Genomic DNA, 14,693 nt, shown 5'->3' with positions numbered 1-14,693 from the left:
GATCTCGACGATGACGAGCTTTACGGGCGCAGGCACATTCAAGAGATGATCTCTTATGTGATGTCTTTACGAACCACTCATCAAGTATACGCTGCGATGCAATATTTTCTCCAGACGATGACACACGCGTCCATTCTCGACTGTCTCTCCATCGACACCTACGTCGGTGGTCTGTACAATTTCTTCAGCGGCACCAACGGGAGCCGCGCCGTCCCAGCGCTGCAGAGATTCTGCGGCCAAGTTCTCGAAAGAGTTCCTGGAATCCTCGGTGGGGATTGTGCAGAGGTAGAGTCGGCGGCCGTTGCCCTCTCCACCGCACTGCGAGAGGTCCTCAAGAGGGAACAGCGCGCCAGACTACACGACGACGTTCCTCCCCTCATCGAATCAATTCACGACTTGGCGACTAGCCTCGAGGTACAAGGCTTGGTCAGCACCTCGGCTCAGCTCTTTCACCATGTTGGAGAGATTCGAGCCGTTGTAGGCCGAGCAAGAGGGCTGCTGATCGCGGAAGATGGTAGCGCCACCGACTTTGCAGACACGCCGGCGTCGGCCTATCCTCGTGTGCTTCATCCACCGGGCGGCCGTCACGATAATGACAAGACAGATGTTGCCGCAATTGAAATCTTTCCAACGCGGGCTGAGATAATGAGCGAGGCGGTCGAGTATCTCCCATCAACCGATCCCGAACAGCCCCATTTTCTCACCGACAAATCTCAGCGACACATTGACACGCTATTTCGTCTCCTCCGCCAGGATACTTTTGGCGAGCTCAAGGATGTTTTGGCAAACATACTACGTCTCACGGAAGCAAATCTCTCCTATCTACACAGTCCCCAGCTGAGCTTCGGCAGCCTCAGAGCAAATCGCTATTCCAAAGCCGTCATACGCTACGTGGACTTTGACAACCGCCGTGGACTTGAGGCGGAAGTATCTTTTTCTCAACCCAAAAACCTTCAAAAGAAAAAAGTTTATGAGAGGCAGGAATGGTGGGAAGAGTCAAGGCGTCTTTCCGAGGGAGTACTTGTATCATTTATCGCGACTCATCAAGGCCGAGTTCAGCACCTTTTCTTCATAGTCAGCAGAAAGAAGACTAACGATGAGGTGGGCGAAAATCTCACGAAGGAAGGCCGTCGCGCCACCATCGCATTGAGACTCACGAGTTCTTCCCAAGCAGACGTTGAGACACTGGTGCGTCTGAGCAGCTCCAAAGCGCTGGGCGTCCTTGTTGAGTTTCCAGGCGTGATTCCCGCGACTTTTACGCCGATTCTTGAAAATATGCAGAGCATGCAACGGCTCGGATCCCTGCCATTTCAAGAATGGATCCTCCCTGAAAGAACGAAACAAGACTTTGGAGTCATGACTGCGGATATACCGCCACCTCGGTATGCACGCAAACCCGGCTTCGCCTTTTCTCTAAAGCCTATTCTGAAAGGAGTTCATGGCGGCGAGACCAATCTTTCAATTGCACCGGGCTCTATCTCGGACCCTGAAGCACTCATTGGCAGAGTTGAGGCCGAAACAGATCTCGATCGCGGGCAGTGCCGAGCCTTGATCGCGGCACTATGTTGCACTAATTCAGGGACCTCCCGGGACTGGGAAATCCTATCTTGGCATCAAACTGATGAAGGTGTTGCTGAACTGCCAGGAGCGAGCAAAACTCGGGCCCATTGTTGTTGTGTAAGTCACGCCGTACTCTTTTTCATAAAATCACCGCTGATGGCAGAAAACGCTAGATGCTACACAAACCATGCTCTGGACCAGTTTCTTGAGCATATACTGAAAGATGGCACCAAAAAAATCATCCGCATTGGTGGCCAGAGTCATTCAACCATTCTAGCGGGACACAATCTTCGGGAAGTTTCATACTCTGAGTCCAAAAGCTCAGTTGAGAGCTATACTCTTTCCATGTCCTACAGCAAACTGGATTCCGCAGCGGAGAGCATCCACAAGATACTTGGCAGGGTGCATGGTGCATTGCGAGAGATGAAGTGGAAAAACATGGAACAGTACCTTTCACAGTACCACCCACATATAGCTGCCCAATTTGCAGAGACAGATGAAGACGGATTCGAAATAGTGGGACGACACCCTTTTGAGATATGGACATCGTTGGCGACGAATGCGGACTCGACTCAAAACCATGGTGCCTCGACGGAGATGGATTCAGATGTTCTTCTCCGGAAGGCTTCTACAAACGTCAATTCTCTTGTTGCATCTGAACGCCGACATCTAATGGACTTCTGGAGCATGGATAAATACAAGAATGCCGTGGATGACTTGGTCGATGCGATTGGTGGTGCCTCTGCAGAACATCAACAGGTATCAAATGTTCATTCCGAAGTCGAGCGAAGAGTGCTTCAAGAAGCCGATGTCATTGGTATCACGACTACGGGCCTGGCGAAGCGAGTATCAACTCTCCAGAGACTGAAATGCAAAGTTGTTATTTGCGAAGAAGCAGGAGAGGTGATGGAGCCTCACATCCTTTCTGCACTACTTCCGACCGTGGAGCAGATTATTCAGATTGGAGACCATGAGCAGTTGCGGCCGCAAATCAACAACTTTGGCCTGTCGTTAGAGAGCAAGCAAGGAATGTTGTACCAGCTTGACCGCAGCCAGTTCGAGCGACTCTCAGTCGGGATTCCAGGGCGACCCAAAATCCCGGTTGCCCAGTTGGAAGTGCAGCGGCGCATGCGTCCCTCCATATCCTCGCTTATACGTGAGACGATTTATCCCAAGATCCAAGACCACCCAAGTACGTGCAACCTCCCAGACGTGGTGGGCATGCGAAAGAATCTATTTTGGCTTGACCACGGCCATTTGGAGGCGGGCGCCTCCGCCGAGATGAACCACAGGTCGCATTCCAACGACTGGGAGGTTAGCATGGTCCACGCACTCGTCCGCCATATTGTTCGCCAAGGAGTATACAGCAGCAGTGACATTGCCGTACTGACGCCATATACGGGGCAGCTTCAAAAGCTTCGAGCTGCGATGCGTAATGACTTTGAGGTGGTTCTCAGCGACAGAGATCAGGATGCGTTGAACAAAGACGGCTTTGATGGTGCGGAATTCGATTCGGAATCCGGCACGCCAGAAAATCTGCCATCAAGACAACGCAAAGGCGCTCTGGCGAAGAAGAAGTTGAGTGATCTGCTGCGCGTGGCCACGGTGGACAACTTTCAAGGTGAAGAAGCAAAAGTTGTGATTGTAACTCTGGTCAGAAGCAACGAGGCGCGAAAGGTCGGCTTTTTGAAAACGACGAACCGAATCAATGTTCTTCTCAGCCGAGCGCAACATGGAATGTACCTCATCGGAAACACTGAGACCTATGCAAACGTCAAGATGTGGCAGACTGTGATTGAGCTCATGCGAGCATCTCATTCTGTGGGGAAAGTCCTTGCATTGTGCTGCCCGCGGCACAAAACAACATCAATCAATGTACATGAGCCAGGCGACTTTTCCCGGCACAGTCCCGAAGGAGGGTGCTCCCAGACTTGCGCTTGGCGCCTCGCCGACTGTGGGCACATGTGCATGGCGCGCTGCCACTCGGAGAGTATGCACAATATATTTTCTTGTCCACAGCCTTGCCAGCGGCTACATGAGCCATGCGGACATGGGTGTCAGAAGCCAACATGCGGCGAAGACTGCGGAGAGTGTCTCGTGCCGCTTAATGATGTCAAGCTGCCGTGCGGTCATGAAAAAGACACGGTAGCATGTCACGAGGCGCAAAACCTCGAATCAATTCGCTGCAACGTCATTGTCGAGAAGATTTCACTCAAATGCAACCATACAGTGAATGTGGCATGCTTCGAGTCGGTGACGGCAGAAGGCTATCAATGCCCAGTACCTTGCTCTACTTCGTTGCCATGTGGCCACATTTGTCCTGGAACCTGTGGCAGCTGCCGAGTAAAAGCTGACGACGAAACCGAGAAGATGGTTCATCAAAAGTGCCAAACGATTTGCGAGAGACCGTTTGGAACATGCAATCACCACTGTCGCAAGAAGTGTCATGTAGGCACCGAGTGTGGTCTGTGTGTTGCCCCCTGCGAGGTACGATGCCAGCATTCGGCATGCGCAGCGACTTGTAGCGAAGGGTGCACTCCTTGTGTAGAAAAGTGCGAGTGGTCCTGCGAGCACCAGGGCTCCTGTGCGATGCCGTGCTCAGCAACATGCACCCGACTGCCCTGCAACGAAAGGTGCGCTGAGTTGCTTCCCTGCGGCCATCGCTGCCCAGGAATCTGCGGCGAAGACTGCCCTGAGGACCTGTGCAAAGACTGTGGCAAGTCGCAGGACTCGCGGGTTGATCTGCTCGAAATGAAGACATATGCCGACATTGACGTGGACGTGGACCCGATCGTCGTTCTCGGCTGCGGACACTTTTTCACGGCGGAGACGTTGGACGGACTCGTGGGCATGAGCACGGCATATGCGTCTGATCGCGAAGGTCGTTTCACGGGCTTGGTTGAGCTTTCTGGCGAATTTGCCAAGACACCGCGGTGTCCGGATTGCAAGCGTCCGGTGAGGCAGTACGCGACACGACGCTACAATCGAATCGTCAACAGAGCAGTCGCGGACGAGTCAGCCAAAAGGTTTCTAGTCGCAGGCAAAGAGAAACTGAAAGTTATCAACCTGAAGCTGGAAAAGCTGCAAGAGGAGCTCATCGAATCGCATTCAGGAATTATGCGAATCATTACTCTGGCAGCAGGTCAGAGAGAGTCCCTAGACCAGCGCCTGCGGATTCGTTATGGGAAAAGCCTGAAGCTGCGTCGCGAGATACAAGATTTCTGCAAGGGATCTTCGGATAGATATCAGCCGTATCATAAGCTTTACGAAGCCACAATTCACAAGCTGCGAAGAACTGAATCAGATACTTTACACGGCGGCTTCGCAGCTCTGTCCTTGCAGAGCCCACCTCAGCGCCGCGAGAGAGATTGTCGTGTGGCCCTTGCCGGCGAGATGGCAGATGTCAAGCTGGGATTCATCATATTGGAAGACATGTTCGACCTGTTGTCGGCAATGAAAAAGGCAAACCTCTCGCAGGCACCGAAATGGCCCGGTGGTTCTCCGCTACGAAGCGCCAAATTGTTTCTGGATTCTTGCGCATCGCTGATTACCCGCTGCCGTGCCGACGCGTTGCCCAAACTCGCCGTCGAGGCTATGCTGTATCATGCCCGAATGGCGCACATGTATCGGTTCAGCCCGCGTTTGGACGACGAAGGCAAGGCGAACGCGAGCGGTTTGCTGGGCGAAGCGAGGGAAAACCTCGAGACAGCAAGCCGCTTGTGCGAGCAGCCTTTCCAGGACGCCGATACGTTGAAGGAAGCGGTTCGGAAAACCAGGCGGCTACTGGAGGCGGACCGGTATGAGGCCGTCAGCCCGGAAGAGATTGCATCGATCAAAAAGGCCATGCTCAGCGGGCGCGGTGGAATGGCGACGCACTCTGGTCACTGGTACAATTGCGTCAATGGACACCCGGTATGTGTTTCCGGAATGGGGCGTCACCCGCGTTGTTGATAGCTAACTTTGGCATCCAGTTTGCGATTGGCGAATGTGGGATGCCGATGGAGCAGGCGCGCTGTCCCGAATGTGGCGCGACCATTGGCGGTCAGCATCACCAGAGTGTTGCTGGTGTCTCACGCGCCGAGGCCATGGAGAATTAGACGGACGATGTACCACGGGCACTGAGACGGGTGCGAGTTGTGAGCTGGAGTGTTTGGATGAAAGACATGAAGGAGTTGCTGCTTTGACAAGTTGATTTGGATTTTCCGGTGCTCGGGGGCGTACCAAGGGCTCGCTCAGAGCGCCCTCGAGGAGTTTTCGTACTTGTGCTTGTGAATATTAATGAATTGATGACGTCCGCCTTATGCCATCCCGATCGCGGTAGTTATATGGAGTGTTGCAAGTTGGTCGTGGCCACAACTGGTTCCCCTGTAGCTCAGTTGGCTAGAGCGTCGTACGTCTGACACCACAGGATCCGCTCCATTTGCTCTGTTAATGCTAACAATCATTCAAGAGACTGTTAATCTGAAGGTCGCAAGTTCAAACCTTGTCGGGGGAGGATTATACGCCTCTTTCATTTATTTTTTCCTGTTTTTGTCTGGCACTTTTTGGTTGCAACAAATCAACCGAAGACGGCGGGTTAAATCACACATTCATTGAAAGCGTCCAAATCCCGGACCAACCCTTCTCCATCTCTGTTATTCTGATGATCCTTTTTTGGATTCAATTACAGTTGTACAGTATGATGAACAACAATACCAAGCTGACGAAGAGTCACCTGTAGCCACGCCGTTTCAACAGATTCTCCCACGGCGCTTGCCAAGTTAAAAACGTTTCTCTGGAGGCTTGCACGAGGCTGCAGTTCAGCTCCTGTAAGGCCCCCTACAAGGCAGGCAGAATAATCGTTTTCTCTTTGCCAACCTACATAGCCAGCGTATGTGGAACAACTTGAACAATGCTCAGCCCACTCCTTTGCCTCGCCCCGTTCCTAGCGGTTCGCAAGGTCCCGCCTGCGCAAGCTGTCCGGTCAAAAGAAATATTGTCAAGGCTCAAGACATTTCGATCAGGGAATAAGACGCTTGTTAATTGAGTCTTCTCCGTTCTCTCTCTACCATTGTGCCCAGTTGCTGCGGTGGACTTTGTACAAGCTTTGATGGGATGGTTTTGTGTTAGTTGCTTAATTCCCCGATTCCTCCAGCAGCACAAAACGGCCATGCATGCTTTTATTACCATAAACGCCAGTAGTCATTTACCGATACTTAATAATCTGACGCCTCTCAATTGTTTCAATTACTTCTCATTGGCTAAGAAGCTATTTGGCTCATCCCTGCTTGGTGTCTTGTCCTTTCACCAATTTCTAGGGTAGACGTGGTTATGGACGTTTTACCCGGTATTCCAAGGTTGCATCTAGCGCGCACAAAAAACAAGGGAAAAAAGATAAAAAGGAAAAGTTAAGATATATCCCAAGTTATCCAACTTCCTCTGTTTTTGGAGGTGATATCATCCGGGTCAGAGGTACTACGAGAGCCAGGATCGTCGGCATTGGTCTTGCGAATAGCGGCTACTTGCTTGTGACACCACTCAGGGATGTGACTCTTTTCTCGCTAGGCTCTGAGAATGCAATAGGTGCACCTTGTCGCTCATGGACGAACAGTCATACAATGATAGTCTATAGTATGTTCAACGTAGATGGATCAAACTTTATATGCAACGCTGCCTCACTATATACACCAGTTTCGGCTTCAGCCTTTCCGTTTATGTCCATACCAAATGTTGGTCTAGTGCTTCTGCAGCCACTGGTAGACCCGCTCGGCAATCTGGATATTGTTCTTCTCCATGAAGAACATGTGGCCGTTTCCGTGAATGCCCTCCTTGCCGAGATCGGCGTATTCAACGTCCACGCCGACCTGGCGCAGGTAGGCGACGGTGCAATAATCGTAGGGGGCGTGGAAGGAGGCCTCGCCGGTGACGACAAGCTCTGGGATGCGCGCAAGGTTGGTGAGCTTCTTGACGGGGAGGGTCTGCATGATGCAGTCGTCGTGGTCCTTGTCAACCGCGGGCTGGATGAGCGTCTTGATCAACTCGGCGGCGGGACCGGCAGGCGGGTCGTAGGCGATGGGCAGGTCGGTCAAGCCAAAGGCAAAGGCCGGGTCGGTGCCGAACGGGGGGCGCAGGGTAAAGGGCGGTCCTGAGGGCTCGAGCTGGACGATGCCCTTGACGAGGTTGGGGCGCAAGTCGCCGACGCGCCAGCCTATTCAGTCAGTCTCCACTGGTTACCTAGTTGAGCATTTCGTGCAAACACACCGTATGCACCAGCCTGGGAGTGGCTGATGACAAAGCACTCTCCGACAATGTCGACGAGGGCAGCGTAGGCCCGCGCATTCTGCTCCTCGCTGATGAAACGGTTGGTCTGCAGTGGAACCTGGCTTCTGTATAGGGCATCAAAGGTCGGATCGCCCATGCGGCCGGTGCCCGGCCACTGGGTGTGCAGCTTAGCCTGGGGCCATTGGTTGCCGTTCTGGGCCGTGTTTGTAAAGATATCGGAGACGACCTGGGGAGGTCCGATGGTGCCAAATTTGCCCGGGCCGCCGGGTTGCCAGGCGGAACGGCCACGCGAGGGCTGGTCAGAGAGGTAGACGGTGTGGCCCTTGCTTAGGAAGTACGAGGCCCAGCCGGGGCGGCCGTCGGGGGTGTTGAGAAAGTTGGTGCCAGTCTGAGCTGCGCCGGCGATGAAGATGATGGGGAGGGGCCGATGCTCGTCGACGCGCGGGGGCAGAGGCGGGTTGGGGGAAAGTTTCTCGACATATATCTGGCCAATGAGGGCGATGGACGTGGCATTGGTCACGGCGTCCTGTGAGGTTACACTGGTTGTCAGATATAGTTCATGGAGGGATGGAGGGGCGGGTTGATCGCATATAGCCTCAGCTATCACATATAGGGCTAAGAGGGGGTGAAAAAAGAAGCTTACAGTCACATTCGTGTACTCGCCACCGACGTAGAGAACATCGCGCCTGGGAACAATATCGGCAAGAGACGAGGTATTCGCCTGGGCATTGGCAGCAGCAAAGGCAAACTGCGTCCAGTAGGCGAAGGAGGTGAAGGAGGTGAAGGAGGCAGCCAGGTTCACCATGTTGACCAGCGACTCGCTCTGTGCTTGAGGAGACTGGGGACGAGAAAGGCCAAAAAATACGAGGGCGACTACCGCAGAGGCGCAAACGAAGAGGATCTGAATGTGATGAGAGCCTCGTCGGGGGACTGGGTTGTGGCGATTCGTCTCAGATAAAGCAGTACGACGGACACCTTTTGAAGGGAGCGGCGCCGCGGATAGGGACGAGGACGAGTCGGACAAGGGCGCCATCGAGTCGAAGCAAACATTGATGCATCTGGCTCGGCGGGGTCGGGCATGGAGAGAGAGAGGCGCAAAAAGAGGAGCAAAAAAGAGGTTCTAGGGAAAAAAGGTTGGGGGTAACTACAGACAGACAGCCTGACTGCCACTGCAGCTGGCGGCAAGTGCGAGTTGCCACAGAGCAGGCATGTTGTGGCAGGCCAGTGAACCTAGGTGGTCGGCGAGGGCTAGAGGGCTCGAAGAGGGCGGCGTTGAATTAGATTGATTCTGCGACGTGGACGAAATGATTCAACGGCAGAATGAATAGGAGTAGGTAACTACATACCTAGGTACTAGACGGCTCCCGGCTGGATAGCCTGACTGAGGCAGCAAACCAAGGCAACTAGGGGAACTCCTACCTATATACGCGAGTGAGGCCTGTTTTTAGACAGGGTACTACCTACGCGCGTGGGGGGTGTTTTCTAACATAGGTGATAAGACATTTTAATCAGCTAGCATATCATAGGGTATACATATATCTATAGGGAACTTTAACACACTATATAGGTAGCTTATAGCTAAGCCTAGTAAGTAAATATATATTAATATAGTCTACTATTCTAATATATCTAGAATATTCTAATAGCTATACTACTAAACTAATATATCTAAATCTTAATTAATATAATAAAAAAGTATAATATATTTTATTATATAGTTTTATTATAAATTTATTTAAAAAAGAACTTAATATATTTTAAATATAGTTTTAATATAGCTAGATATTTTAATTATATAGTAATATAGAATATTTAAAATATTTTTAAAAATATATATATAGTAATATTATAATATATTAGTATATTTTTAAATATATTAAAATAATAAATATTTCTTTTATTATATATATTTATTCTTTATAGTATAAGAAAATTATTTATATAATATAAAGTAAAAGGCTAATATTAGTAACTATAATAAGATAGCTAATTATTATAAATAAAAGTTTAAGTAATTTACTAAGTATAATAGTAAATAAATACCTAGGTTAATAGAGATTAATATTATTAAAAAAGCTTTATTTTTAATATATTACTTAAAGAGGTATTAATAAAATAAGCTTAGTATTAAGAGGAGATAGGAAATATACTATTACTAAGTTATATTTATATATTATAAAACTTTAATTAACTTATATTACTTTTATTAAGTAGCTTATAGACTATAATATTAAAAAACTCTAAATTTTAAATTTTAAGATTAGTAAATAGATTATAGTAACTACTCCTCTTATATAATATTCTTATATAAGTAAAGTCTTTTAATAGTTAAACCTAATAATTAGATAGCTCTTTTATCTCTTAGTATTCTCTTATTTTCTAGTATTCTTTCTTATTTCCTAATAGATTACTAGCTTTAAAAAAATATTCTTAAATATAAACTCTAGATAGTTTTTAAAAATTAATATAAAAAAATCTAAATATACTATAATATCCCTAATATATAAATAGCCTAGTATATTTATTATAATACTTATAAGTATTACCTAATTTTTAAAGTAAATATATAAAAAAAGGAAAAAAAAGAAAAAATAATAAAAAAGTAATTTATTAATAAATACTTTAAATATATTAGATTATACTATTACTATATTCTTTTAAAGATTATTATAATTAGCTTACTATTAACCTTATACTAGATCTATTTAGATATATTAGTATTATACTTAGCTTTACTAATATCTTAGTAAGTAAAAAAAATATCTATTAAATATTAATAAAGAATAAAACCTAGGTAAAAGTAAATTACTTTCTATTAAAAGACTTAGTAAATAATAAGACTTTTTATCTAGCTTACTTTATAAAAACTTACTTAGTATTAATATCTATATATATTAATATCTAAATATTAACTTAATTTATATCTTTAGTTACTTCTAAGGATATATTACTTAACTTATTAGAAGATTTAGCTTCTTCTTTATTAATATTACTTAATTCCTACTCTTTAAAGCTAATCTTATACTTAGAGTATATTATAAAGTAGTTAATATTATCTTTATCTTTATTATTACTACCTACTTTAAAAGAATATAGTACCTTTCTTTTATATATAGAGAAGGTAGTATTAAATATATTTACTACCTTTACTACTATATTAAAGCTAATAAGTAAGAAAGTATTACCTTTCTTTTTTTAACTAGCTTTATTTATAATAGGTACCTTAGAATTATTTTTAGTAAATATTATAGATTTATTATTAATTCTAGTATTTAACTTACCTATACTAATAAAAATATATTAAAAGTTAAAAAATAGGTATTAATATTTCTAGATAGATAATATACTTATTACCTTTTACTTTTATAACCTTTTATTAAACCTCTTTACCTTTTTATTAAGAAAGCTAAAGCCTTTAACCTTATAATTAAAATAGCCCTTTTTATAGTCTAGATTAAAGATTTAATATACTTTTCTTTTTTTTTAACCTTTTTCTTTTTAAAGAAATTTAAATTAAAACCTATTAAAAAATATAAAGCCTTTTATACTATTATAAATTATAAAAGTAATAATAAGATTTATAGTCTTAAAAGCTTTCTAATATCTTCTAAGCTTATCTTTATTATTATACTTATCTTAATCTAGGTTATACTTTTTAGCTATATTAAAATATAGGCTTTATATTATTATTATTTATATTAAAGTAAGAGGATAATAATAAAGATTAAGTAATAAAGAAATAAAGAAGGTAGCTATATATTAGAATTAAAGTTAAAAGGTTAAATAAGAGAAAAAGAGAAAGATAGAAAGGGGGTAAGATAATTAAACTACTTATTATATTTATAGTTAGGTATAATACTCTTAAATATATATACTTCTCTATTTATAAGTACTTTTAATAATTTAATATACCTTAATTATTATAAAATAAGATTCTTAATAAAGAATAGCTTAATTCTAATATATATACTTTTATTAATAGCTTATTAATCTAAAATATAAGAAGATATAACTAATCTAATAACTACTAAGTATTATAAAATAAATAGGTATTAATAAAAATATAAATACTATACTAATATAAAGTAATTAATTCTTTATAAATATATAAATAGCTTTTTTTATTTTAGGCTAGCTACCTTCCTAATATATATCCCTTCTTTCCTTATTTTCTTTAACCTAGCTTTACTTTCTTCTATTATTACTTTACTTTTTCTATTATCTTTCTTACTTTACTAGACTTTCTATTTTAATAAAGCTTACTTTAATCTCTAGATCTTCTCTTTTAGTAAAACTTTCTTCTTTTTCTAATAGTAAGAATTTAATAATATTATCTTCTTTATTATATATTTTAATAGTAGTATTATTTCTTATTTATATATTTATCTTTTTAGCTTATTTTTCTTATTATTTAATCTATTTTATTTTATTTAATATTTCTTAAGTATTCTTTATTACTTTATTATATATTATATTAAACTATTCTTTATTAGTTAATATTAAAAAAGATAAAGATAATAAAGACTAGGTAGTAAAAGTCTAGCTAGATAAGGTTACTATTAAGATAAGGTACTATTCTAATATAATAATTAATTTATTAAAAGTTAAAGAGTTTTTTTAATATATAGACTAAAAAGAGAAAAGAAAGAATTAATAAAGAATAAAAGAAGAAGGTAGTTTAATTCTAGGTAAATACTATATAAAAAGTAAGAAGTAATAGCTTTATTTATATTAATACTATATTAGCTATATTTAAATAAAAACTAGTTAATACTATATTAAAATCTTATAATCCTTTTTTTAATAATAAATTATATCTAGATTTTCTTAATATATAAGTTTAATATCTTAAAAAATAAAAGCCTTATATAATATTAAGTACCTAGGTATACTATAATAAAAAAAAACCTAATATATAAATAATATTATAGTAGATATTAAATATTAAAAGCTTAAAGTAATATATTAGGTTAATACTAGCCTAATATATAAAAATATATTATAAAAAAAAAATAGGCTACTCTTAAGAAAAGGATTAAATAGAAATAAAGAAAGGGGTAACTTACCCTAATAATACTAACTCTAAATAGATAACTCTAATAATAGATTATCCTAACTCTACTTAATAGTTATTATCTCCTTATTAAGCCTACTTAACTAGTAAGTAGATATTATTAAAAGATATATTATATATCTTCTTTATTACTTATAATAAATAGCTTAAAATCTAGCTTTATTATCTCTTAAGCCTTAAATTTTCTAGCTTTATACTATTTAATAATATAATCTATAGAATATAGTAAGTATAGTTTAATTAACTTATAATTTATAAAGCTTTATAATTATTATTAAATACTTACTATACTAAGATTACTATAAAAGCTATTAGCCTTTTTACTTTTATTATTTTATAATATTATTTAATTAAATTAAAGTTTAAAAATAGTCTTAAAGTAATTCTAAAGAACTAGTTAAGATATAATTAGATTAGTTAAATATTATATTAGAATATATACTTATATTTATACTACTTTTTAATATTATCCTTACTTTATTTAATATTAATCTATTTTTTAATAAAATAAAAAATATCTAGAAAATTATTATAGTTAAATCTTATAAATATTTAGGCCTTAATAGTACTTTTAGATTTTAAGATAGTAAACTTAGGCTTATTATCTTAAAGTATTTTAATATAGGCCTATATATAGGTAGTATATTAATAAATATTATAAATACTAAGGTAAGAGGGAAAATACTAACCCTAAAGTTATAAAAAGTATTATTATATTAAGTATTTAGGTTACTATTAAACTTTATAATAATATATCTTTTAATTAGAAGTTTATATTTACTTATAATATATACTATAAACTTTAATATAGTAGTTAACTATAGACTATTATTAAAATATATAAATATAGCTACCTAGTTTATAAGTATAATTAAGTAGAAGACTTTACTAAGTATTATATTCTACTGTTAAGGGCTAGGCTATAGAGCCCGCCCTGGTCCTTCCAGAGTGGCTGGCGCGGAGCCCCTAGGGGGCCCCTTATAGGTACAACCAGACAACAACAAGTTAGTATTGTTGTTACGAATCCTTTTGCCTTCCGTGGTCAAGTAGGTAAGAGGATTAGGGCTTACGCCCTTAATGGCCGTGGGGCTGGTTGCCCCCGAAGCCCCTCTAGGGCCAGTCTGTTATACCTACTAGGGTTATTAAGATAGCTTAGTAAAAAGATATATAGGTATTAGGTTAGGTAGAGTACTCTACTAAGAGTCTTAATATATATTAATAAATATACTAAAAAATAATACTTATATTATATACCTTATACTCTATAGCTAATAGGTACTTAGGAGAGAAGGAAAGACTATAGTTAGGTAGTTAACTATTATCTAAGAGTATTATTAGTAAGAGAAATATCTTTTAGTTAGTATATAAATTAACCTAGATCTTTAAAGTAATATACTAGCTATAATACTAATATTTATAGTTAACTAGGCTATATTCTATATTAGGATATATTATACTAGCTTAGATTAATAGAGTATAGGTATAATACTTCTTAGCTATATTATATACTATTATTTCTTAAATATTAAATAGTTATACTTAATTTTAGTATAAAGTATTATACCTTTTTAAATACTATAATCTTTATAGCTCTCTAGCTTACTTAGCTTACTACTTCTCTACTTATTACTTCTTAGCTTACTTAGCTTACTATTTCTTTACTTATTACTTCTTTACTTATTAATCCTCTATTTATTAATTTTTAGTTTATTAATCTTTAACTTATTACTTTTTAACTTATTAATTCTTAGCTTATTACTCTTTAGCTTATTATACTTTAGTTTATAGTTTTACTAAT

General features: G+C 40.6%; 2 protein-coding genes across 2 annotated transcripts; one reads left to right on the top strand and one right to left on the bottom strand.

Moving 5' to 3' along the window:
* Positions 1–4,166: 4,166 nt before the first annotated feature.
* CCM_02426 (NFX1-type zinc finger-containing protein 1) lies at positions 4,167–5,657 on the top strand (the record flags this gene model as incomplete). The annotated part of the gene is made up of 3 exons (XM_006667578.1): positions 4,167–4,193; positions 4,288–5,472; positions 5,532–5,657. The coding sequence occupies 3 exons, from the start codon at positions 4,167–4,169 to the stop codon at positions 5,655–5,657; spliced, it is 1,338 nt and encodes a 445-aa protein (XP_006667641.1).
* Positions 5,658–7,274: 1,617 nt separating this feature from the next.
* Positions 7,275–9,031, bottom strand: CCM_02425 (uncharacterized protein; the record flags this gene model as incomplete). Its single annotated transcript, XM_006667577.1, has 4 exons — positions 7,275–7,747; positions 7,801–8,347; positions 8,465–8,941; positions 8,978–9,031. The coding sequence occupies 4 exons, from the start codon at positions 9,029–9,031 to the stop codon at positions 7,275–7,277; spliced, it is 1,551 nt and encodes a 516-aa protein (XP_006667640.1).
* Between the last annotated feature and the right edge of the window lie 5,662 nt (positions 9,032–14,693).

Source organism: Cordyceps militaris (assembly GCF_000225605.1).
Source record: "Cordyceps militaris CM01 unplaced genomic scaffold CCM_S00002, whole genome shotgun sequence".
NCBI classification, from domain to species: domain Eukaryota; kingdom Fungi; phylum Ascomycota; class Sordariomycetes; order Hypocreales; family Cordycipitaceae; genus Cordyceps; species Cordyceps militaris.
This window is presented reverse-complemented; position numbering and strand designations above follow the sequence as displayed.